Genomic DNA, 26108 nt, shown 5'->3' on the forward strand with positions numbered 1-26108 from the left:
ACGTCATCTCGTCCTCCATTCTGTCCAACGCGGTCGTGCTACTGTGGAACAGTGTAGAGCTAATATGTTCTTTACCCGTCAAATCCAGTAGTTGGCAGGAGTGTGCCTGAAATATATTATTATAGACCGTAGAACAAGAGGCAGCAGCGTGTACTTCCTGCAGCTAAACCCCGCCTCCGTCTTTCCATGCATTGGCGCGATTCGCCTCCGCTCCCTGCTGCTTCTCCCCGGCTCCTAGTCCTGCTTCTCCTGCTATAGCTGCTGCTGCTGGAGGAGGACACTGACCGTCTCTGAAGCGGCTGCGGGTGGATACATCGCAGGCATGAGTGTGGCCGGGGGGGCGCGACCCGGCGCGGGGTCGGGCCCGGTTCAGCGGGGACGGAAGGAGGCTTTGATCGAGACGCTAACGGCCATTCTGTCCCCGGTTCAAGAAGTTCGCGCCGCGGCAGAGGAGCAGATAAAAGTGCTGGAGGTGACGGAAGGTGAGTGTGTGCGGTCGGTAAACAGCAGCTCCCTGACCACTTTGCTCCGGCTCTGCGCTGACAGCTGTCCGGGTCTTTAGCCAGTGCTAATTTAGATCGTATGTGTGACTTAAGGCTAACGTCTGAAGTCAACATTAGCGAGATAAGTGGAGCTAACCTTAGGCCTTTATCCTCCAACTTATTGTTGACTAAGTTTTCAGGGAATTTGATGGAAACCTACAGCTGACTTTTACCCTGACGGTGACTTTATCTTTGGGACAGGTCCTAATCAAACCACGAGAGGCACTACTAACAGTGTGTCGGGTATGAATCATTAGCCAGAGAGAAGGGAAGAGAGGGTCCAGGGAAGCACATGTGTGGCCTCAACAGCACCGCAGCAGGGAGGAGACCACTGCTATGTTTCTGTCTCTTTATGAAAATGGATCAGTGGCTCAACAAATATCTACCAATAGTTGTTGATCCACTGTTTCGTCATCATTTTATATAGAATCCAAAGAGTTTAAAAAAAAACACAACAGTAAATGCATCAAACTTGTAGTTTTGCTCCGATTCGTTTCCATGACATCACTGTGACAGCTGGAATAGCCATCCATTCGAACCGTTTGATGGAACCACATAATAAAAGTACCCGCTGTGGGTCTCTGGATGACGTCACACCCCAAACCTTTATTCAACTTATTTTTGCCACGATCGCCATGGCAACCGCGGAATGTCCGATGACAGTTTTTCCCGCGAAGATTCCCCCCTCCAGAAGTTTATACTCACGTGTCTGACGATCACACGTTCTGTGATTTGATGATCAACATAATCCAACCTCAACAGATGACTCATTGACATCATTGTCAAGTGAAATGAAATGAACCACAGTGTGATTTTTGTGTGTATGAAGTTAGAATGTTCTTTCTGTGCATATATAGAGTATATATATTTATACACATATACGTATAAATTAACCATAGTTTGGTTGGATGTTGTCTTGTTTTGTCTCATATAAAGCAACTGTTGCCATTTCATTAGTATTTTTTGGTGAATCTCTCATACAAATAATTAAACAGCTGTGGTCTCCTCCATCTACTTTTGCTACTTATACTTTTTCTAGAATTATTGGAGATAATATTGCATTAGTATACATGTCTTAAATTCCAATATAAGCCTCTTTAATTGAATCTTCACAGAAGTGAAATTGTTGTACCATACCATCACAGTTTTGATTATTTTCATCATTGAATCAACACGGACGTTTATGATCAACAAGCTGATCCGTGGACCTCAGCTCATGTTTCCATTGGCTACATTGGGCGAACTGCTGCACTAGGTTTCTGCAAAACCCCATTAATATTGCTGCAATGTGGCCTTACCCTGTCTGCTGGCCTCTCTGTGGCAGCCGTCGGACCGTCAGCATTAACATTGTCTTCTGGCTCCCGATGTCACTCTTTGCTAAACCCCAGCTGATCCAGGGCTTTGTGTTGTCTTTTGTCATACAGTTAGTAAATTGAATCTGTCTGAATTAAGCGTTTTAAACACGTTTTAGTGACAGTTGGGACAGGTACCAGCTTTAGTTACCTGCCTTTTTATTTACACAAAAACTGATTTCATAGTGGGCTGAAATTAAGCTGACAGTGTCTTTATTATCATTATAATGATGTGGTATTATTCAGAAAAGTTGAGTAGAGTAAATCCCTGATTCTTCAGAAGCGGCAGAGCGTCTTCCACTGACCTCGTGACCTTTTTCATAGTTGTACTACAATTTTAATAGTTGTTCTGATAAAGTAGTGATATCCAATCTGCTTGCATCTCAGAGTTGGACCAGGCCTGGCTGCTCATTGATACAATGCTAGTGGCAGTGGTTCTCTAAGTGGGGTCGGGGGTGCTGTTTTATGGGAGTGTGGGGGCAGGCAAATTTTAGTTTCAATTTCAATATTTTTCACATTTGTATTAAATGTTCGATTTCAGTGGCCATACCTACATGTCAGCTACTACACTAAGGTTTCACCACAATCCAGTCCCATCAAGGGCTGCGTAACAAATTTCGTTTTTTATTTGGCACCGACCACCTTGCTGTAGTAGTACTGTATAATAAGTAGAGAAAATGCCAAGTTTTACTAATCACGGGGTAATCACATGATCAAGATCTGCTCCTGCTGCCAGCGATGAGGCTGTGATGTCCTATTGGGTTATAAGTAGCTGCCTGTGTAAATTAGAGCTGAAAAAGGATGTTGAAAGATGTTTACTCCTTCACACGCTCTGACGGTTCAATGCTACTGACTGGCTTTTAAGTCATCATTAAAGGATAAGGTGTTCCCTTTAATGTGCCCAACCACATTCATTTGATTATTAATCAATATTAAGTTCTCACTCTCTCTCTCTTCTGTTGACGTTATAGAATTTGGCGTCCACCTGGCAGAACTCACGGTCGATCCTCAGGGAGCACTTGCCATCCGTCAGGTGAGCAGGAAATAACTACTGTGTCAGTGATGATCATTTTTAGTCACCTTTGAGTCAGATATCTATATATTTCAACAATCTAAACTTTGAAGCCTCATTATCACAGCTGACCGATGGATTGTGTGTGTTTTGCAGTTGGCTTCTGTTATTCTGAAGCAGTATGTGGAGACACACTGGTGTTCCCAGTCAGAGAAATTCCGGTCTCCTGAAACCACAGATCAGGTAAAAACTCCCACTCTTCGGTGGCAGAATGTTGTTTACGTTCGTTTGGTCTTATCGCACAAAACACAGGAGTTTACATCTCTGTCGTGTCCAAAACCGTTTGTCCCCCTCTAGGCGAAAGCTGCTATCAGGGAGCTGCTACCGGGGGGTCTCAGGGAGTCCATTAGCAAAGTCCGCTCCAGCGTAGCTTACGCCGTTTCAGCCATCGCCCACTGGGACTGGCCTGAGGCTTGGCCGCAGCTCTTTACGCTGCTTATGGAAATGCTGGTCAGTGGTGATATCAGCGCTGTGCACGGGGCCATGAGGGTCCTCACTGGTATGTAACCACATACACATAAAAAAGTGATTTTATACTTGAAGTTTGCTGACATATTTTCAAGATGAAAATGGCTTAAATTTAGGATTTAAAGCATCTGGAATTATCATATTGAGAAAATATTCACTGAAAGTCACTTGATGATTTGCAAAACATGTTATTTTCTTCAAGTCCTTAATATAATATGGTCATGTTATTAAGTAAGTAAATGCAGCCATCATGTTAATTCTCTACTTTGTGTGAGAGAAGTGTTTTGTTGATTTGCTGTTTAATAAGGTCATGTTATTAAGTAAGAAAATGCAGCCATCATGCTAATTTCCTGTTTTTTACTACTAAGTGTTTTGTTGATTTGCTGTTTAATAACCATCTTTCGTAATTAGGTAGGTAGGTTTTTAAGTGTTGATATCGTTTAAATAGATATTGATGTGATTAGTTCCTGACTTTTTTGTTCGTCTGTTTGTTTTGGATCATCATTCCCAGAGTTTACCCGAGAGGTGACGGATACTCAGATGCCTCTGGTGGCCCCTGTCATTCTGCCTGAAATGTACAAGATCTTCACCATGGCTGAGGTACTGCTGCAGCCATTTGGTCTGATTAGTTGAACTTGAGATTCTGGGTATTATGGTCTGACTGATCTGTTTTTGAGCAGGGCACCTCAGAAGGAGCTAGCTGTACTTCTAAAATACTAGATCATCTGATGCTTGTACACGGCTCAAACGGAATCTTTTAAAAGGGACATGTGTTTCCCTGGCGGTTGGTAGTGACAGTGTTTGGTCAAACAAACTGTAGGATTGAGCACGGCTGGATTCATGACACACCTGTTTACCAGCTATGTTCTAAACTAGGTGTGGGCAAACTTCCTGGTTGGAGCACATAGATAACTATGAGAACTATGATAAATCACATGTAAAAGTCATGCATAAATGCTAAAATGCTTTTAGCATTTTTTGCACCATCTTTTGGGGAAGCATGGGTATTGCGGGGAAAGGTATAATAATAATATAAATAAATGATATAATTTGGAAAGGTTTGGCAGGCCGGATTAAAAAGCTGAACGGGACGCATCCGGCCCCCGGGCCTTAGTTTGCGACTTAGTGACTGTTTAGCAAAAAATGTCACTCAAAGTATCAACCTGAATGTGTTAGAACAGCTGCAGTGAATTCATGTCACAAAAGTTTCACTGTAGATGACTTCTACTAACACCCTCCAACTGACCCAGGTCTACGGCATTCGTACCCGCTCCAGAGCTGTGGAGATTTTCACCACGTGTGCCAACCTCATCTGTGCCATTGAAGAGTTAGAGAAGGTGAGTCACTCCAGTGAGTTGATTTGTTTTGTGATATGAAACAAGTTTACAGAGACTAACACAGTCTGTGTGTGTGTCCGTGTTCAGGGCGCAGCCAAAGCCTTGATCTTCCCTGTGGTGCAGCAGTTCACAGAAGCCTTTGTGCAGGCTCTGCAGATGCCTGATGGACCCACATCTGACAGTGGTCTTAAAATGGAAGTTCTCAAGGTGAGAGGAACCTTTTTTTATCTTTATTAAAGCAGACACTTTCACCAGTTGTTGATGTGTTAAAAAACATTGTTTTATCAACTTAATGACAAGTCTATCTACTTATTAATCTGAAAAAAAACCCAACTTAATTTCTATCTATTTATCTATTGTCTATTTGTCGAAAAGTTCCAAAACAAGTTTTATTTTTAAATATATCTGCTGTAACATCTAAAATAATTTAACATGTCTCCTACAGCTTTGACTAGTTTTGTTGTTACATCTTTGTGAAAAGTCTGTTTAATGAGGTTTTTCAACCCCGACATCATTAAATTCAGCTGAACAATTCAGAAATCATCGAGAGCCAGGTCCATTGTTAGAGCGATCTAATGATGTCTAGAGTCCTCACGGCCGAGTTTCTCTTCTGTCACAGGCAGTGACAGCGTTGGTGAAGAACTTCCCCAAACCCATGGTGTCCTCTATGCAGCAGATATTACCCATTGTATGGAACACGCTGACTGAAAGTGCAGCTTTATATCCTTTACAGAGTTTGTGGCTCAACAAAATTCCCACGTTTTGTATCTACCTACATATGCGAGAAAGACCCACGGATAGCGATTTGCAAAACGTGTAATGCTGAAATTTTGTGACAAAGAATTTCTCCACGTCGGGTTTAATTTATCACCTGAAAGGCGAACATCCCGATCACTACAACATTCTCTCTCTTCTTGCCCTGTTTGAGCAGCACAGAGGTCTATTTATTCAGATCCTACTTTCTCACTACTTGATACGCATTATAAAGATCATTACTTGGATGCGGGAATAAAGCAGCGCGCATGAGAAATGATCCAGCAATTGACTTAAATGTACTTTGTGTTTTTATGAGAGAACATATTTAATTTAACAATCTTTTAGCAGGCCTGTACATTATAAGTTAATGTACACATAATTGAGGTCAAGTTTCAAGTTGAATTTTATCTTATTTTATATTGTGCATTGTTGGAATGTGCTAAATAAATATTTCCGTAATTGTTTTATTCTTTGAAACATTAATATTAATTCACGCAATTGCCTTGATTTTATTGAGGTTTAGTTCACAGCCATAGCCGTAAATGCAATGGTACTAATAATTGGCATAATATTTTCTTTTGGTGTTTCGGTTTTTGGCCAAGAATTTTAATTTCGGTGCATGCCTAACTTTAAGTAATGTCCTGAAAAGGTATTTCTTCTCCCTGCGTCTTTCTGTTTGGAGAAAAAAACAAACCGGTTAAAAATCACGCACATCTCTTTTAATACTAACTGTAATTTAACTCAGTGTCCCACGTGACGCATCCAGCCAATCAAATTCTCACGTCACTTCGGTTGCCAGTTTGTGGGAACCCAGATTGTTCTTTTCTTTGTTTGACTCTGAGTTTAAACCTTAACCACATGTGCACTTATGTAAGAACGGAGGTCAACTATACAGAGGAGGTGGACGATCCTGTAGACTCTGATGGTGATTATTTTTCTTATTTATTTATTTGTTTTTTCCTCTCACAGCTGCCTCTAACCTTTTGTAACAGCCCTTTATGAATTTCAGTCTATTTTACTGGATTATTTTTCTGCTTTTTCAACAGGCGAAGTTCTGGGTTTTGAAAATCTCGTCTTCAGCATTTTCGAGTTTGTTCACACTCTGCTGGAAAACAACAAGTTCAAGAGCACAGTGAAGAAGGCTCTGCCTGAGCTCATCTACTACATCATCCTGTACATGCAGATCACTGAAGACCAGGTGAGGCTATGACCACAGTAAAGAGTATTTCTGTTGACTCAGACTGACGCTGTGGTCACTGCTGTCCCCCTCAGGGTAAAGTGTGGACTGCCAACCCTCAGCAGTTTGTGGAGGACGAGGACGACGACACGTTCTCCTACTCTGTCAGGATTTCTGCCCAGGACCTGTTACTGGTCAGATCACTACTGTTTTCCTTTTTTTAAACTTTTTGTTTTTGTTGACTTTGGGAAAAAGTTTAGACTGATGCTATATCGCCCCAAAATATCAGATTTTAATAACATGTCTCAGTTCCCTCCAACAGAAACATTTATCACTGTTAGCTTTTATTTAATCAATTTTTATGACTCAAAAATCAATATATTTGAATACTGGAATTGGAATATATGTAAAATATTATGTAAAGAAAATCTAGAAATACTGTTTATAAAATGATTTGCACTTAATTATTGTAATACATATATCTGCCAGCTGATCTTACAAGTTACGCTTGTACAGGATAGAGATGTAATTACTTGGTCTCAATCTCAGATAAGGATCACAGGCACATCTCACTGTTGTGACTTACTAAAGGAGCTTTTAAAGGACCGTTAGCGACATGAGCTGTGTTTAGCGAAATTGACTGAATGCTGAACACCAAGTTAACATCAAGCTTGACCTCTGACCTCTGCTCACAGGCCGTTGCAGCAGAGTTTCAGAATGAAAGCGCAGCAGCGTTGGCAGCAGCAGCAACCAGGCATCTACAGGAAGCAGAGCAGGCCAAAAACAGTGGGAATGAACACTGGTGAGGACACACACTGGTTTGTCACTGGTCAGATTTTCTGTTGTTGGTGACTACAACAGGTTCTTTTTTTTTTTTGCCTGGTGGGCCCAGGTGGAAGATCCACGAGGCCTGCATGTTGGCTCTGGGTTCAGTCAAAACCATCATCACTGAGAATGTAAAGAACGGTCGTATCCAGTTTGATATGCACGGCTTCCTGGCCAGTGTTATCCTGGCTGATCTCAATCTGACAGGTGAGGTTTTATTTAAACCCTGAACATTTTTGAACAGATTTTTTATTGATAAAAGGTGGAGAAAAATCTCATGAACAGATTTTCTATTGATAAAAGGTGGAGAAAAATCTCACAGTAATAAAGTACACCACTGCAGTTTGACTGGAAAAGATGAGGAGCTCTACAAAATTAAATGCTCTTTTATTGTGCAAATATATTTGGCCACTCCCAAGTTTCTAAGGGCTCTATGAACCTAAGGTACATTTAGAACCGACGAAAAATGTGCAGTCACTTTGCAATTAAAATGTTTTGCTTTCAAAGCTATTATTGTACTTGTTAGGGAAGTTGCCAAAACTGAAACAAGAACTGTTTGTCCTTTTCTCAGCTGCTTCTCCGTTCCTCTTGGGTCGGGCTCTGTGGGCGGCCAGTCGTTTTACAGCAGCCATGTCCCCAGAGCTCATCCAACAATTCCTCCAGGCCACGGTCAGTGGACTCCATGACAGCCAGCCGCCCTCTGTCCGCATTTCTGCCGTCAGGGCCATCTGGGGGTGAGGCATCAGCGTCGTCATGACTTTAGTTGTCGAACTGCAGTGTTGTGTTTTTAGCTCGTGATTTATGTTACATTTAACATTGTTAAACATTGATGTTTAACGGATCAGCTGATCATGGCCCTGTGTTTTTACACCTGCAGCTACTGTGATCAGCTCAAGCTCTCAGACAGCACACACGTCCTGCAGCCCTTCCTCCCCAGCATCTTAGAGGGACTGGTCCAACTGGCCGCCCAGTTCAGCTCAGAGGTGCTGACTCTGGTCATGGAGACGCTGTGCATTGTTTGCACCGTGGACCCAGCCTTTACCACCAGCGCCGAGAACAAGATCTGCCCTCTGACTATTGCCATTTTTCTTAAATATAACAACGGTATTTGCATACATCCACTACTTCCTTTACCTGTGTCAGTGGGCTCATGGCTATTACTGCACATGGACAAAAAAAGTACTCATCCACCGTATCCTTTACTTTGCCTCCTCAGACCCTGTGGTGGCTTCTCTGGCCCAGGACATCTTCAAGGAACTGGCCCAGATTGAAGGATGCCAGGGCCCCATGCAGATGCGTCTCATCCCCACGCTCGTCAGCATCATGCAGGCTCCCCCCGACAAGATCCCCTCGGGACTCTGTGCTGTAAGATAAGACTAGTGCTAAACACATCGTTGTAGATCTTAGCTGGGGTGTCAAACTGTTCAAATGATGTTAAAAATATATATATATATTTTGAAAAAAAAAAACAGTTTTTATTCAATATAAATACCCAAACAACAGCAAGTATTTGTAAATTAAATTATAATTAAATTTAAGTAAATGTTTTGGTAATTTAAAAATTGTAAAATCCAATTCTTAAATTACCAAAACATTTACTTAAATTAAATTAACAAAAAACTGTTGGGGCCAAAATTAAATTATTTTTGATGATATTTAGTCCCAGGCCAGATGAGGGGAGCTCGCAGGCCAGAAGTGGCCCCTGAGCCTGGAGTTTGACTCCTCTAATCCATAGGTTTCTAAAATGTGAATTTTAAAAATGTTTCTGTGCTGCGTTGTAACATAATCACAAGTTTTCCAGAAATGTAAGTAATCCCTCCTCCCCGTGTGTGGTAGACATCCATCGACATCCTGACCACAGTCGTACGAAACACCAAACCCCCTCTGTCTGAGATGCTGGTGTGTCAGGCATTCCCTGTGGTGGCCCAGTGCACCATCCGCACGGACGACAACACCATCATGCAGGTAAATCAATCTGAGATCTAAGAATTAACTAAGATAAAAAAAATTAGAGGCCAAAAAATCCTGTAAGAAGTCAAATTCATCAAACTCCTCTTCTCTCTCCAGAACGGTGGCGAGTGTCTGCGGGCGTACATCTCGGTCTCTCTGGAGCAGATCGCTCAGTGGAGGGACGAGCAAGGGAATACCGGCCTCTGGTACGTCATGCAGGTGGTCAACCAGCTGCTGGACCCCCGTACCTCAGAGTTCACGGCAGCCTTCGTGGGCAGGTTGGTGTCCACCCTGATCTCCCGGGCAGGGACGGAGCTAGGCGAACAGCTGGACCAAATCCTCCGAGCGATTCTTAGCAAGATGCAACAAGCTGAGACGCTGAGTGTCATGCAGGTGATGAGGAGGGGTGGGGGGGCACCCAAACTAAAGGCACCTGATTGTGTGGACATCACTCATGTTCCTGTCTTTCCCTCCATAGTCCTTGATCATGGTGTTTGCTCACCTGGTCCACTCTCAGCTGGAGCCCCTGCTGGAGTTTCTGTGCAGTCTGCCTGGACCCACGGGGAAACCTGCCCTGGAGTTTGTCATGACGGAGTGGATGAGCAGACAGCACCTGTTCTATGGACAGTATGAGGGAAAAGTCAGGTCAGAGGACAGTTCTGTCTACACACTCAAGTACTGTAGGAGTACCCCTAAAAATGTCAGGTCCCTACAAAGCCCACGTCATGTTTAGGTGTTCAAACAGAACGTGACACAGACACAAACAGTGTTTTACATAGTTTCTCTAAAGAAAAAAACATTTTTATATCCTTTTGTTGTTTTATATGAGTGAGGTAAATCAGACCAGACCAGCTTAAATTTTAATAGGAAGAGATAAACGGTGGTGTGCAGTTTCCTGTAAAGAAATATGTTTTTAAAGTCTTGTGTTATCTAAGATAACAATTTCTGTTTATGAGGCAGACGAGACCATTTCTGTTGGTAAAGGTATTTTGCATAGTTCATTCAAATTCAGGATCATTGTATTTGGTTATAATTTGTCTGAAGCTCATTTGTTAAAAAAAAAGAACAAAAAGTTGAGGTTATCGTTACATCCCTATATTTTTAGTCAGTATTGTTAAGCCTAAGAACATCACTTTCTTCCTTTGCACGTTGCAACATATGTAATTCTGTGTGGATTTGTATTCCTGCAGCACGGTGGCGCTGTGCAAACTGCTGCAGCACAGCCTCAACACTGATGACAAACGTCTCCAAGACATCGTGGTTAAAGGAGAGGAGATCTACAGCCCTGAGGACGGCATCCGTACGCGGTCAAAGTCTGCCAAAAGTAAGTACAGTAAATAAGTAAATATGTGGGAAGGTAAAATAGTCTAACAGCATATTTATCCTGCGCAGACCCAGAGCGGTGGACCAACATTCCTTTGCTGGTGAAGATCTTCAAACTCATCATCAATGAACTGTCAACGGTCGTGGAGGCCAACGCCAGCAGAGAACACGCGGCAGACTGGAGCCAAGGTGATTGTTACTGACCACAGTAGATCAAATGCTAGTACCAGTATCAACTGCATCCTGAAGAATGAGAGTGACGTTGACCACTTTTTGTTTAAGACTCCACCGGTATGTGGGAGGACCACGAGGAGGACGGACAGGATGACGACGAGGACGACGAAGGCCTGGCAGGGCAGCTGCTGTCTGATCTCATCGCCTCGAACAAATATGGTAAGAAGATGTCTTCTTTTGTGCAGCAGCTCATACTGAAAATCTTGTCATAACATCCTCAGGTAAAAAAGGCAAAAGTGTCTAGAGGAAGTTTGAACTGTTTTTAACAGATGACGATTATTACGAGGACGATGACGAAGACGATCCAGACGCTTTGAAAGACCCCATTTATCAGATCGATTTACAGGTAATGGCTTTTAATCTCTTCGTTTCTTCCCTGTTGTCTGAATGTAAAACACAACTGTTTAATAAAGTTGATGAAGAAACACATAATATAAGTATATAATATGTGACTTCTAAAGACGTCACTGTTGAATAACTCACAGAAACGCCGACCATTAAAACAGAATTTTAAAGAAGAATGAACAAAAAATAAAAATTTCCTTCATTTTGAATGGACATTTAATTTGTTTGTTACTTAAACATGTAAAAATGTTACATGGGTGGAAAAAGTGAGTTAATCAAATGTTATTATACTCTTGACCTCTGACCTTAAATTATCATTAGTTTTAGACCTTTAAAAATAAGTTTAAAATCTCCGGCTTTACCTTTATGACGTCCACTCCATCGCCACACACATCACATCCCCCCGAGTCAAAAATGACCCTGCCTGGTTTGGCTGTTATTTAATGTATATTGTGTTACACCTTAAGTCGGTGGTCCCCAACCATTTTTGTATCAAGGATGGACCGGTAATACCACGCTTTTGTTAAAGGATTCTTAAATTTTCTAAATAAATTATCTTTTAGTCTGAATGGCCTGTTGTTTTGAAACAGATTGAAATTGACAGATTATTAGAAAAAAGTGAAGGGATATGACTGGATTCTTTTGGAATGAAGTAAATTAGTAAAACTAAAGTACGTTTCATTTCTACTCTGTGTGCCATTGCGGCCCAGTACCAAATGACCTACGGACCGGCACCGGTCCCCGGACCAGGAGTTGAGAACCAGTGCCTTAAGTCAAACCATTACCACAAAAATATTTCTAGGCTGATAGAACTTGTTAACAGAACAGTATTTAGAGTCAAAATGATCCTTAGGTCAAAAGAGGGTTAACTCGTTTTTTTAATTTAATTTACTCCAACTTAAAGTTGTAGCTGAAGTTGAATGAGAAGCAGCAGTTTCAACTGTGGACCACCAATGGTCAGTGACTGATGCTGTCTCCTCTCTGCAGGCCTACCTGACAGATTTCCTCACACAGTTTGCTCAGCAGCCGTGTTACAGCATGTTCTCAGGTCACCTCAACAGCGTCGAGAGACAAACCCTACAGTCCATAGGTCTTTAGCCTCGTGGCCTTCACATCTACACTTCCAGGACACCATCTTCCATCTGTAGTGCCCTAAACCGTTCTCTCTCACCCTGTCCTGCTTATGCTCTCATCACGGATTCACCAAAAACAAACAATGTGGGGATGACGGTCCGACGAGAGGATAACAGTGGGGTGAGAAGGACCACAAGCACTTACCGTGAAGTCCACTGGTTCTCCGTAACCATGACGAGGGACGAATTACTTTTCTGATGCTAGAGGAGAATAAAGGACTGTGTAGAAGAAGAGGGGAGACGACCTTCTGGAGTCTTCTGTGGTTAGACTTCTGAGGCTTCAGCCGTGGAGAAAAGAAGAATCATGAGAATACAAAGAGACTATTTTTGGCCCGTACTTTTTTTTGTACTGTGAGCTGGTTGTTTTCTTGTTTCTGTACAAAGCGATGGTATATGCAACACAGAGGACAAAATGCAAGAGACTTTACTGACGGGTGTTAAAAGCAATCATGCCCTTAAATAGGAAGACAACTGCTGGTGGCCTTATATTTTAAAAATAAAAGTGGACTATTGATAGGAAAATTTCGAACAAAAACAAAAAACAAAGCTCTTCAGACCTGTTGATATCTTCCTACTTGGTATACGGGAATTCACACTGTTAACATGGTGACTCACAGCCTTGTCATTCCCTTGTACCCACTGAAATTTGAGCTCAATAAATTTCTAAATAAAAGTCCAACATGGACAACTTTCATATTCTTTTTTCCCCCCCTCAATTTCTTGTGTGTGTTTAAAGCATGAACTGTTAACATGTACAGAAAACCCAGTACAAGGATGAGTGGTAAAGATTTTAATGCAGACAATGCAAAGCAGCATCAGTTAAGATTGGGATCATCAGATTATTAAATCCCTGTGTTTACACAGAACTCCATGTATTTTACATTAACATGAATGTCTTAACAAAAGCTCTTGAAATCAATGACACAAGACTGAAAAGTGAAATGATGCCGACAGGCTCACATATCATAGACTTCTAGTGTTAGAAGTACATCCAACTAGAAATGATAATACTGCTGTTTTCTCAGAATGTGGGTGAAAGTGGAATGACTTTTTTTTTTGTGTGTGTTTATGGTTCATTTTAAGGCCAAAGTTTAAAGAAATGTCATCTCTGTGTAATCTGCATTGACTCAGTCTGAGTCGCTGCTGCTACTGCTGCTGCTGGAGGACTGCGGAGAAAAAGGTAAAAATGTAATTTGATATTTAATTCCACTGGTTGTCTACAAACACTAAAAACCACCAACTCACCTTGCCGTGTTTGTGGTGCCCATGCTTGTGTGCTTTCTTCATCTTCTTCTTCATCTTCTTGTGGGCTTTGTGTCCCGCCATCCCCGTTCCCATCCCTGCTATTCCTCCAGCTAAAGGTCCAGCGATGCCTCCATGATGATGATGACCTTTGTGACCTTTCGGAGAGTGTGGAAACGGGCCTGGGTGGCCAGCTGCAGGGGGCACCATTGGGTATCCACCAGGTGCTGCAGGGTAAGGATGAAGTCCTGGAGCTCCATACGGCATCGCACCTGGAGGTGGCACCACAGCAGGGTTCATCATCCCAGCTGGGTACTGACCAGGTGGGTACACTGGGTTTGTGGGCTGTGGGAAGCCTCCTGGAGGAGGTCCAGCTGGATATGCAGGGTTGTAGCCAGGAGGATAGGCAGGGTTTGGTGGCCCCGTAGGAGGGGGTGGCCCTGAAACGTGAAAGGAACACACATAGTCCATGCAACATGTTATCGGGCATAAAAGTCAGATTTCATTTTTACTATAATTTGTGAGTCATGGAGGTTGTACTACCTTGATTTGGCCACATTGTTATATTGATGCTATGAAAGAAGAGAGGTGTCAGAAAACGTAGGAAAAAAATTGGATACTGCAGTAAACTCAAACATAGAATTGTGCAACATCATGTTTGACTTGCAGCAGAACATCAACAAAATCTACTCTCAGTGATGTTAGTAACAAACAAAGAGCATATTCAAACCAGTGTTGTCTAAAACTAGTATTACAGCTATTAACTGTTATTATTGCTCCTATTTTATTGCTCTTGGTTAATAAATCGGTTATCAATAAGGAATCATTTCAAGTGATTAATCAACATTTAAAAAGTCCAAAAAATTACCTGAAATATAACTAGACCAAACATAAACCTATAACTTAAGTCAAACATCGACTGAAAGTAATTCTTATTTCATATAGACCAAAAATATAATTATGCTTCAAAAATGGAATCATGTAATGTCACATAAAACTTTTTTGTTAATAAAAGTCTGGGTTACGTATAAAAATAGACAACTTATTTCTTTTTTCTTTTTTTTTTTCTTTTTTTTGCGCTTACTCAAAATTGTGACAAATCATGATGACGTAATACTATCGTGTTTTGGTAGCGGTCTGATCTGTTTTTATATCAACCACCTGCAGTGTCCTAAAATTTCTCTGTTTAACTTTCGAGTAGTGGCGAAGTTAGAATTACATTGAGGAGAATGTGTGGAAATATTAGCACCGTTTAATCGCAGCTTACCTCAGAAATGTACCTTGGACCAGGGTTTAGAAAGTCAGTCCAGGATTCAGCTCCGCCAGAGTTTTACTTCCGCGTTCTCCGCCCCAGCAGCAGGGGATGTAGCAGGAAGCCACGCCCACTTTTAAGATCACAATGTTTATTTGTATTGAAATCACTTCCTGAATAGTTAACTATTTAAAACCGGTTAAATACTGATTTTATTCGTAGTTTCTTTCCTAGTTGGAAGTAGACGGTGCTACACTGCTATAAAACCTAAGCCACTGAAAGTGTTCTTACAGTTTTCGTATGTTACATAGTTTCTATGTGCAAGATGAAACCAGTTTCCCCCTTCATGTGTTCAGCTTATTTTGCAATGATTTTATTTACATCTGCTTTAGTTATTTTGTGTTGCAACACAAATCTTTAAAGAGTCTCTAAGAATCTAAATATTAGTTACAAGCTTCCTCCAAATAAAGCTAAAATATTTAGACAATTTCCAGCCCTGACTGAAAACAAATTTAACAATTAACAAACTGCTGTTACTGCTACCAATAAAACTAAAAAGAGGAAACAGTGACTAGGTATTATGAAAAGAGATTTTTTAAGGCTCTGTATCAAACTAATCTATGTCATATATCATATTTACATTTATTGTAAGTCAGTGTTTCCCAACCTTTTTTGAGCCATGACACATATATCGTCAGGAAAAACCCCGATGCACACCATCAAACAAAAATCTCTTAAAACTATATGACATGAAATATAATAATCTTCTAGTTTATATGACTTCATAATTGACTAAAATCACAGGTTTTTATTTGAAAATAACGTTGATATACTGGCAGGAATTGAAGAAAGATAATCACAAAGATTTTTTTTATCAGCTCTGATTTTTTGGTTTTTTTAGTGTTCATAGCCATCTGCCGCCACCTAGCAGAAGAGTATTTAATTGTTCTGCCTTTCATGGATTGACGAGCAAAGAAAAATTATATGCCATAAATAAATAATAATTTTCAGCACAATTAAGTGAAATCAGATAATTTTCCACAGCTCCCCTAATGATGTCTCACAGTATGTGCCACGACGCAGTGGTTAAGAATCACTGCTGTAAGTACCAGCAAACATGTTACAACAGTGAGATCAGAGCTGCAGTTGGTCGTAACGACAGCAGCATTATCAGAGTCCCAGTTCCTGGGCTCAGGTTAGGGCTTGTCTAAATCTGAGTCAAATGAAGTGGTGCAAAATAAAGTGTGCATTATTTGCATTATGCTAATGCCATAAGGTCAACACAAACAACATTGAAACCTTGAAAGGACAGAAACATGGTGCCAGTTTACAATTTTTAAATTGTTTTAAATATATTTAATAAGTACTTTGTAGAGCTTTAGGGGATTTTTGTTTCATACATTTCCAGTTACACAACATTAAAAAAAACTCTTATGTGTAAATAGGAAAAAGAACACGAATGCACATATGTTCAACTCCATTTCTCGGTTTATCTTTCCAGTGTAGATCTAGTCCAGTAGGTCCAGTAAGTATTTACATATGTCGAAGAAAATATTAGAACTGATACTGTTAAGAAGCATTCCTTTTTCTTCGACAGTTCACTTCAGTCTGAGTCGCTGCTGCTGCTGCTGCTGCTGGAGGACACCAAGAAAAAGGAAAAAAAGAGAAATCATAAATTTGGCCAAATAAAGCAACATTTATCATTTAACAAATGCAAAACTGCATTATATTGTTGTTATTTCACCAAAGCACTTTGAGCCTAAAATACCACAATGGTAAAAGACTGATTAATCAATTTCGGAGAAACAGCTTCACTAAAATTTTTAAAGCAAAATACAGAAAGAAACAATAAGGACATTTTATTCAGCTTGATTAATCATTACGAATTGTGAATCTTCATAATCAGATATTTTTTTAAAAATTGACAGCCGTTTAACATCGTTTAACATCTAAATTATAAAATGTTTACCCTTTTATAAATAAGTATATAGCTCAATGTTTCAGTGTTTACACTGTCCTTCCCAGATAGTGATTCAAAACTCATTTATTCTGTATATTCAATGGGAAGCTTTCTAAGTGCAAGTAAAATAATCTTTCAGCCCAGTCCCACCTTGCAATAGTAGCCATGCTTGTGCCATTTGTGTGCTTTCTTCATCTTCTTCCTCATCTTCTTGTTGACTTTGTGTGTCACAGCTCCCATCACCATTGTTGTCAACCCTCCAGCCACTGCTCCAGATACAGTGTTTGCACCTCCGTGGTAATACCCTTTGTGGTGACCCCATTTTGGTGAACGTGGGTATCCGTGTGGATAAACACCTGGAGGAGGGATACGTGGACACCCATGTGGACCAGGGGGGTACAGATGTGGTTGGGGAGCTCCGTACGGCATCACACCTGGAGGTCCATTTGGTAACATTGCAGGGTTCATAGCAGCTGGGTATTGGTGAGGTGGGTATGCTGGATTTGGAGGCTGAGGATAAAGTCCTGGAGAATGTGCAGAATGTCCCGGAAAATGAATGTTTGGAGGGTATGCAGGGTTGGCAGGAAAAGCAGGATATGCAGTGCTCGTATGGTATGCTGGGTTGTATCCAGGAGGGAAGGCAGGGTTCATTCCTCCGATAGGTAGGGGAGGTCCTGGTAAGCATTACAGCACAGATGAGCACGTATACACACACACATGTAATTAATTTTAAAATTTCAATATGGACCATGTTGAATATATGAGATTCCCACCTGGATTTGGCCACATGGTTATGCTGTACGAGCCTGACAGGTCACAACTGTGGAAAAAAAAACCAAACAATTGCAGTGAATTAACAAAGAAAAAAAGGATGACTGTTCCAGTGCAAACTGACATAGTCTCCATTACAAAAAAACAAAGTGTTTAAAATCATTATATATATCTACACACACACACACACAACATATTTGCTGGACAATGACATCTCAGCGAAGAAAAGACATACTATATTTTTCACCAAAAAAGCTATCCCCAAAACCCTCAGTTTGAGAAGTTCCAAAAAAAAATTTATAACAATTTAACAATCATCTCTGTCATTTTAAGATAGCCGTATGATCCACACCTTACATTACGGTTTATTGTTCCGCCCTGATTCTGCCCTCTGACTGTTTGTTATGTCCTGTCTTAATGAGTTAGTTTCTGAACCATCTAAGTTAAACATTTCCCTGTGTAAAAGGAACATTAGGTGTCAGTAATGTAACTAAAATAATGCTTTCTGCTGGTAAAGGCCAAAGAAGTAGAAGGAAGTATGGGATAAAGGACATGTTCCTTAAAAAAACAAACAAACAAACAAAAAACTTCAACGTGGCATAAAAAGTAATTTAGAATATATGTATCTGATGTATGAAGTACAATCTAGGAAGTACAATCTACATTTCGTCATAACATTGTAAGCCCATGTTTAACATTTATATAATATGCCTTATAAAAGCATATCTATCTATCCAAATGACAAACCTCTGATGAATTTTATGTTAAAACTTAACAAACAATTAAGAGCACAATTAAGTATCATAATATCGATTATTTTAGTATACAGCCTTACCTTCGAAACAGTCTGTAGTCCGTGTTTACTTCTTCACGACGGTTTCTTCCTTTATGTACTGCCTCCTGTAAGACCACGCCCCCATACACGTTAGGTCATGGCAACATTCCTGTGTGCATGAAAACTTAACAAACTAGTTTTATACAAACACACACACCTAACTTCATCATTGTTAAGCCACGTGAATAATTTTGTCCATACACACTTATTTCCATTACATCATGGGTTGGCTGTTAAACAAGCAAAAGGTTAGGAAATAAAAAAAAAAACAGCAGGTTTTTAACTTCAAGTGTTAAAGTATGTGAACAAATTAGTAGATATAACACGTGTAAAAGTAAGATAGAATTATGTAATTCAATAATAATAATATATTATTATTATTAATAATAATAATAATAATAATACCACTAGTAATAATAATATGTATTAAATATTATTAAAATTTAGGTAGGCGAGTGGACGCATGTTTGATTTCTGACCATTGGGTGGCGGGATACAAATTTATCGTTGGGCCCAAAAAGAGGAAGTAGGGTTATTGCGGCAGGAAATCAACGAGCAGAAGGAGGCAACGAAGAAGAACAAGCTAGGAAAAATCGCCATTCAAATACAAAGTGTTCGCTGCGAGTTGCAACAGAAAGACGACATACTACATACAAATTTGAGTAAGTGTTGTGAATAATTTAAGATACACCCTTTGTGTGAAAAGTACAAGTCGCTGAAGCTAGGAATGTATACAGCGGTTTAAAATGAAGGTTAGCTAACAGCTCAAGCTAAGCTAGTAGATATTGCTAACGATAAAGCTGCGTGTCCCGTGGAACAGCAACTACTTACACGCCATGTTAGAGCACAATCCGGTAATTTGTAGTAGTTTTGTAAATAAAATAAATAAATTACGCTGTCGATAGATGACAATTTGACCCTCCCCCAAGCAAATGAATCAACGACGGTTCGATTAAACTACATTGGGGCGGCGAAAGCGTTATTCAAATCGAGTAACTAGCAGAAAAAAACGTTGGTGAAAAAAAGAATACACGAAAATACACTCACATAAATGTTTTGACGGTATAACCAGTAATTGTATTTAACAGGCGAGTCAGTGTGTGCTATAGTCAACTGAATACGATCCACGCCGATGTTTCTACAGTTCATGCCATGTGTATATTGTATGTAGCTTGTACTCCTTCCAAGTTGATGGTGCCGTAAACGCAGTTAAACTCTCCTGTTTCCCGTGTTGGGACAAAGCTTTGGTAAATAAAAAAAACGTATTATATATAACTACTTATTCTTTCAAAAACTCATTAAAATGAGGTATCCTTACTGCAATTTTTAACACTGTATTTTTGTAGTTTGTTGTGTGCAATTGTGATTATTTCCTGGGTTAGCCTCTCACATCCTTACCCCTCTATTGTTTTGCCAATGTTAAAATATATTTTTAGTCCATTCTCATTTGAACAGATTATGTATAGTCTAACAAAACAGTCACAATTTTATCATTAGAACATCACTTCTAAAAGGTGAAACAATGTTAATGTATAGGAAATAAGTTTTGCTCCTGTCTTTTCAGTTCCCTTGTAACAAGTGGACACCAAATCCTTCTTCATCTGGTTCAAGTTAAGGTATGTAAGTGTTTTCTTCATCAATGCTCTTTAACTGCTAAGACGTGCATTAGTTTATAATGCACGTTTATAAGAACTTAAATGCCTACAATTTGTTAAGAAGTACAAACAAATGGGTCATGTACACATGGTACTCTAGAGAACATTTAGGAGCATTATTAGGTGGAGAAAATCCAGGATAATTTTAAAACTGCAAAATGATGTGAACATTAAAGGGCTGTAGAGAAAGTTAGTTTTAAAGTATATAAACCTGAACCTTAATTTATTATTTTGAGTAAGGCCTAAAAAACTTGTAGAGGCACTAATTGTAAACCTGGTAATACTAGCTTTAAAACTTAATATTGCAGTCCATATGTGAGACTCTGAAGAGCCTGTATATTAAAAAAAAAGCCCTAAAATAAGTTCAGGCATTTATGAAACATCACTGTAATCACTGACATCCAGTATGTTTGTCACCGACTGCATTACTCAGGAAGAGATGGACTGCAATTTTAAATAAAATTAGGATTTTTTTTCTCTAATGTTGGTATCAGTACCTGTGTTATTTTACCAAAGTTCTTATTACTTTTGCAAAGTTGTGAATCTTTACAGAATTTTTAAAATTGCTACTAAACTCTCAAACAACAACAACTTTGCACTTTTGTTTTATATGGAATGAATCTTAAAACTGGTACAGTGTAACAGGGAAATCCACAAAAAAAAAACCTTTATACTCCTGTTGATTTTGTTTTTCGTCATTTTAATTTAAGTCGTTCTGCATTTGAAGGAACTACTGATCTCATTTTCAAAAAATTTTAAGCATCATGTGAATGGTGCTGAAACCCTCGGGTTTACACGAACTGCTGCTTTATGTGAATTTTCAAAGACATTTCTAAAGCAGCCTACCTGAGGATGAAACGAACTTGGTCTGTGCAAGAAAAAAAAATTAGTTTAATGCGGTTGTTTATCTCAAAAGAGCCCAGATGAAACAAAGCATATAAAACCATGCGAGTGAAATTTGTGAATTTTTGAAGAATCTCTTCTTGGTGTGGAAAAGTATTTGCGACGGTATTAAATTTTCATTTTCTGTCTCACTCTGATTTCCTCCGAAACTATCTCCACTAGAACTTTTTATCCCTCCAAGGATCTTTTCTCTCTTCTTTTAACCCTCTGGCACCTGCTGGCATTTCAGGAGTTTTAACATTTCAAACATTTAATATTGGAAGAAAACATTTTTTAATTCTTTTGAGAAGTACAAAAAAAGAAACGTACACCTGGATCAGTCATGTCTCACCGAAGCAGTCGGAGCCCATCGCCAGGGCGTTTTTCACGCTCCTGCAGCAGTAGTGATCCTCGTGATATGGAAAGAAGAATATTTGTTGGGAATTTGCCAACCTCCAACATGGGAAAAAAGGATTTGGAAGAGATGTTCACCTCATACGGGAAAATAGTCGGTTAGTAATCATTACAACATAAGTTCAATATATTGGCATGTAAAATATTTAAAAATGTAAAATTAATTTATTGTTTTTTCATAAATAAATTTTTTCCCAAACAGATTTTAAGTTTGTATCATTTTAAAATGTTCCTCTTCCAGGCGTTTCCTTGTTTCGGGGGTTTGGATTTGTTCAATTTGAACATGTTGAAGAAGCCGAAGCTGCAAAGGCGGCATCAAAGTGTCGAATATATAAAGGTTATAAAATAGGTAAGACTCAAAAGCAGCATGAGTGATTGTGTTGCAGCAGGGCCTAGACTGTCACTGCTGAACAGTGACAAACAACAAAAGCTTTTATGGCTGCACCGCAACAAAAAAAAAACGTAACTATTTTCAATTCTCCTTGTTTTTGATCAGGGAAATTGGAGTCCACAAATTCAATTTTTTCCTTTAAACAGTAGTGCAGTTTTAAGGCGATGATGGTTAAGGTGAAACCCTATGCCTTGTGCTTAGTCAAAGGTGCACTGTGTAGGTTCTGGGGTCGTCTAGTGGTAAAGTTAAATTGTAATCCAACATGGCAGCGTCTATAGCAGACATGCCCAAACTGTTCCTCAAAGGGCCGTGTGGCTGCGGGGTTTTGTTTCAACCAACCAAGAGCACATAGTTTGACCACTCAGCTGTCTGAAGACTGAGACCAGTTGATTAAACCTCTCAACTCAGGTGTGCTACTGCTTGGTTGAAACAAAACTGGCAGCCACAGCGGCCCTTTGTGGAACAGTTTGGGCAACGCTGGTCTATAGCAAGCACGGGCAAACTAAGGTCCGGGGGCTGGATGCGGCCCGTTCACCTTTTTAATCCAGCCCGCTAAACTTTTATCATTATACTTCTGCCTTTCCTTGCAATACCCACATTTCCCCAATAGATGGTGTAGAAATTGATAAAAGCATTTTAGCGTTTGTACATGACTTTTACATGTCATTTATCTTAGTTCACAAGAACGCTCCATCTATCTGCTCCTGACCCGGCCCCCCTGTTCAATTTTAGGACAATTGTGACCCACGAGTCAAAAAGTTTGCCCACGTCTGGTCTATAGTGAAAAACTCACTCCTCATAACTACCAGAGAGTTCATTGTGGGTTCATGGAAAAGAATTACTGTGGGGTGAATGAATGCTCTCAAAGGCACAATTACAATTATTCCATGTTTAATTTCTACCCAGTCAAATATGAAATTGTATCACTAAAATTTTACACAGTGCACCTTTGAGGCAAATTGTAAGCTGTTAAAAGTCCACAAAATGGAGAATGCAATTGTTTCATGTACAATTTCATATACGTATATTGTGAATCCACAAAGTAATAAACATGTGCAACATCAGTGAAGCGGTGCCGATATCGAAAATCCTTTATTTTGCTTTGCAACTCTGCCTTTCATTCCCACCCATGTCCAAATCCAATTTGAAAGCAAAACCTAAAGTATTTTGCATTTCTTTCAAATGTCCTACAGTTTCACTTATTTGGTTGATTTGCTGCAATGTGACGTTTGTCCAGTCTGGAATTTTATGCTTGGATGTGTTCGGTAACATTTAGATCGTGAAAGTGTTGTTGCGGCCTCTCCGTTCTACGTGAACAGATAAGCTGATGATTTCCATGTCACTGTGATGTTCAACGTTTGGATTGATTTATTTTCAGATGTAAATATGGCAGTGGAACGACGGAACATTAAACCTCATTCCAATCCGAGCCCTCCACGAAGGTAAAGTAATGCGAAATTGGTGTGCAGAACTTCCATCGCCTCCGAGGTTCCGGTAAAAAAAAACCCCAAACAACTAAATAAAGAATTTTTAACACTTCCTCAACTCTCATGTCCACCAGTGGAGAAGCCTATAGATGGTACTTCCCATAGCAGTAAATGCGCTTTCTAAAGTTTATGGGACATTCAAGATATATCTCAAAATTCCAATTTCCACGTGTTGAATAAAGACATGGATGTAATTTGGAGTCTCTTTATTGCAGACTTGAAGTATCTCTCTGATTTGTGTGACTTATGTATTGCTTCTCTTTCATCAAACCTTTAAGCTAAAAATATGTGGTAATCCCACTGTAGCTTGTGTTGATTAAGAACAAATATCAGACGCATACATTTGAACTGAATTGGACTCAACTTTGAAGTAATTAGTTCAAATGAAGCTAGTGTACATTCATATCTGGTTAATTTGTTAACAGAGTCTTTTGCAAGGAAATTGTCAGTAAGATTTTGGATTTTATTTAAAAGCCAAATTAGCATTTATTCATAGAGTTAAACCCATACTGTCTCTTACTAAACTGTATGTTTTCTAATCCACACATTTTGACCCTAGTGTTACATTGTTGACATTTATTTAACAATAAATGATTTTGTTTTGACAGTAGTATGGTATATAGATTGAAGAAGATCAGACACAAGTAGTCAATTGTGTTCAGGGTTGGGATATTTTTGACATGTCATTACCAAGTGTGAAAATAATGGCGCTGGAATGGTAAGGGATTCTTTCTTGCCTTGCAGGTTGGGTTGCGTCAGGAAGGGCATCCTTCTTAAAAACTGCCAAAAAAAAAAGCCACTGTTGTGACAACCTCTGTTAAAGGAACAAACTAAAAGTGATTCTTCTTTGATAAAAGGAATGAAATCATTCAGTGCCGTCTTTGTTGAAAATGATGGAACTCTTGCGTAAAACTGTAAATCTCTGGCGGTTCTTGGGATAATTTTCTGACTCGGTTGTGTTTGACAAAAGTGAACAACAACGTACCGTCGGCTAAACACACCTCAGTTATTTGTGCTTTAGGGAAAACAAATCGAAGTAACGTGAAAAAATGTTATAATTCCTTCGTGTCGTGTCATCACCGTCAACTTTGGATCTTCAGTTTGATTTTCAGATGGACTCGTATTTAGCAGCTTGACGTTTCTCTTCAGAGGAGTTTCCATGGGAGTATAAATAAAGTGGAGAATATGTTGCGCTAAAACCTTATGTTCTCACTCATTTATCTTTTTCTGAGCGAGGAAAAACAACTGGAAACATCATGGGAGGACAACTTGCGAATTGAGCCTAATGCACGAAATGCACAATATCGTCCACAAAGGCAGAAAGTGCTGCGTTAATCATCAACAAACCTCGATGGTCATCGTCCGTGTTGTTGCGAACTCGCCTCACAGAAAATGTGCACAATGTTGTTAAAAGAGATGGTATCGGAATCACCTGGATTTAGTTCTTTGCGAACTTCGTAGGTGCTTTTGGTTGCGTTGCGTTGCTACTGCATTTACCGGGTTTTTTTTTCAGATTTTTTTTCCCTTTCATTATTAGATGTAACACTGTCCACACTGTTGGGAGGAAACATTCTGTTGCCCTCTACTAACATCAAAGGTTGCACTTAATATTCTTCCTGCACTAATTAATGTGACTTCTCTCAGGGGCCCTTATGGCAGTTATGGTGACGGCAAAGAGCCTCGACCTCGATCCCGCTCTCCTGTGTTTGGTCGTGATGGACGTGACGCCAGGGATGGCCGTGACGGAAGGGAATCGGGTCGAGAGCCAAGGCCAAGCACCAACCCCCGTGATCCTGATTTCCGCTACCGGAGCTCGGAGAGCAGAGAGAAGGACGTAAGGGGAGACCAACGAGACCCAAGGGATCCAAGGGACACGCGGGATCCAAGAGACCCACGGGACCCAGCATACAGGTAACTATTTGTCATCCCATAATTTAGACATACAGGGGTTGACTGGTAACACATTTGTCTGACCCAGAAATATTTTTACTCAGTAGGGATGAATTTGAGCGATACTACCGCCCAGACGACTATTACCGGAGGAAGGAAGAACCTTACAGAGACCCGTACAGAGATCCCTGGAATGGACGCCGTGAATCTGAGGGTAGGAGTCATTTTCAAGGACAGTTTTCTGGTCCATAAACACTAGAAAGCTTACCTCTGACCAGTGTCTGCTCACAAAATTCATCTGTTTTTTGTAGCAGTCATCGTTTGGTGCATCAGATTTTGTCCTCTGAGACCTTACTTAAACCTCATCGATCAAATATGATGAACTTCTCACACTTTTTTTTTTTAAAAACCTGTTGAATACAAACATTTAACCTAGTTTTTAACCCCTGGTGCTGCAATGTTAAGAATGTAATTTTTTTCTGTGTCAATTGTTTGTACTGGAGTCCAAGTTGTCTCTAAAGTCTTTGTTCAACTTGTCTCTGGTCTTATGTCCCAAGTCCAAGGCAAGTTTCAATTTGAGTTTCATGCCCAAGTCACATTCTCCATGGTCCACTGACTATGACTAGAAAAACATCCAGATCTGAGAAAAAATGTTGTTGTGTTGCAGGGTAATTGACGAGATTCCGTTTTATTCGGCTTCCTGAAATGTTTTTCTTGTATTTTCTATGTGGAAGTGAGAAACTCATTTGTCAGACCTGGTTATATCATACATCACACAGACCCCTAATGAGTTTTCTAACACAGATGGTCGTGTT

At 39.9% G+C, this 26108-nt stretch overlaps 4 protein-coding genes across 6 annotated transcripts in view; 2 read left to right on the top strand and 2 right to left on the bottom strand.

The window, feature by feature from the left end:
- Window positions 1–142: 142 nt before the first annotated feature.
- Window positions 143–13210, top strand: ipo9 (importin 9). Its single transcript, XM_008321088.3, has 24 exons — window positions 143–482; window positions 2866–2927; window positions 3063–3149; window positions 3264–3465; window positions 3946–4034; window positions 4685–4771; window positions 4859–4978; window positions 5391–5491; window positions 6394–6452; window positions 6574–6725; window positions 6800–6898; window positions 7400–7506; window positions 7597–7736; window positions 8101–8263; window positions 8407–8633; window positions 8746–8894; window positions 9366–9494; window positions 9597–9872; window positions 9958–10124; window positions 10670–10803; window positions 10872–10991; window positions 11085–11195; window positions 11306–11382; window positions 12369–13210. Exons 1-24 carry the CDS (start codon window positions 323–325, stop codon window positions 12477–12479), a joined length of 3129 nt encoding a protein of 1042 aa, XP_008319310.1. The 5' UTR covers window positions 143–322; the 3' UTR covers window positions 12480–13210.
- Window positions 13211–13289: 79 nt separating this feature from the next.
- Window positions 13290–15150, bottom strand: LOC103386691 (proline-rich protein 13). 2 transcript variants are annotated; one of them, XM_008321090.3, is made up of 4 exons: window positions 15024–15150; window positions 14300–14328; window positions 13760–14196; window positions 13290–13680 (listed from the first exon to the last, which is right to left on the bottom strand). In XM_008321090.3, the coding sequence occupies exons 2-4, from the start codon at window positions 14313–14315 to the stop codon at window positions 13642–13644; spliced, it is 492 nt and encodes a 163-aa protein (XP_008319312.1). In that variant the 5' UTR covers window positions 14316–14328; window positions 15024–15150; the 3' UTR covers window positions 13290–13641. The 2 variants fall into 2 exon arrangements, with proteins under 2 accessions (XP_008319312.1, XP_024915874.1); XM_025060106.1 differs by lacking the exon at window positions 15024–15150 and having other exon boundaries at window positions 13574–13680; window positions 14300–14350.
- Window positions 15151–16334: 1184 nt separating this feature from the next.
- LOC112486253 (proline-rich protein 13-like) lies at window positions 16335–19803 on the bottom strand. 2 transcript variants are annotated; one of them, XM_025059906.1, is made up of 5 exons: window positions 19622–19803; window positions 18575–18639; window positions 17742–17788; window positions 17119–17642; window positions 16335–16650 (listed from the first exon to the last, which is right to left on the bottom strand). In XM_025059906.1, exons 1-5 carry the CDS (start codon window positions 19721–19723, stop codon window positions 16612–16614), a joined length of 777 nt encoding a protein of 258 aa, XP_024915674.1. In that variant the 5' UTR covers window positions 19724–19803; the 3' UTR covers window positions 16335–16611. The 2 variants fall into 2 exon arrangements, with proteins under 2 accessions (XP_024915674.1, XP_024915675.1); XM_025059907.1 differs by lacking the exons at window positions 18575–18639; window positions 19622–19803 and adding an exon at window positions 17934–18552 and having other exon boundaries at window positions 17742–17810.
- The window catches only part of ncoa5 (nuclear receptor coactivator 5), a 9881-nt gene continuing 2856 nt past the window's right edge, over window positions 19084–26108 (top strand). The window contains exons 1-7 of the mRNA XM_025059909.1: window positions 19084–19236; window positions 20139–21623; window positions 21767–21874; window positions 23295–23358; window positions 25048–25314; window positions 25401–25516; window positions 26096–26108. The exon at window positions 26096–26108 is cut by the window's right edge and continues 114 nt beyond it. Coding sequence (XP_024915677.1) covers window positions 21455–21623; window positions 21767–21874; window positions 23295–23358; window positions 25048–25314; window positions 25401–25516; window positions 26096–26108 — 737 coding nt within the window. The 5' untranslated portion in view covers window positions 19084–19236; window positions 20139–21454. The remainder of the gene's footprint in view (window positions 19237–20138; window positions 21624–21766; window positions 21875–23294; window positions 23359–25047; window positions 25315–25400; window positions 25517–26095) is intronic.

Source organism: Cynoglossus semilaevis, chromosome 11, assembly GCF_000523025.1.
Source record: "Cynoglossus semilaevis isolate Cse_v1.0 chromosome 11, Cse_v1.0, whole genome shotgun sequence".
In the NCBI taxonomy this organism is placed as follows: domain Eukaryota; kingdom Metazoa; phylum Chordata; class Actinopteri; order Pleuronectiformes; family Cynoglossidae; genus Cynoglossus; species Cynoglossus semilaevis.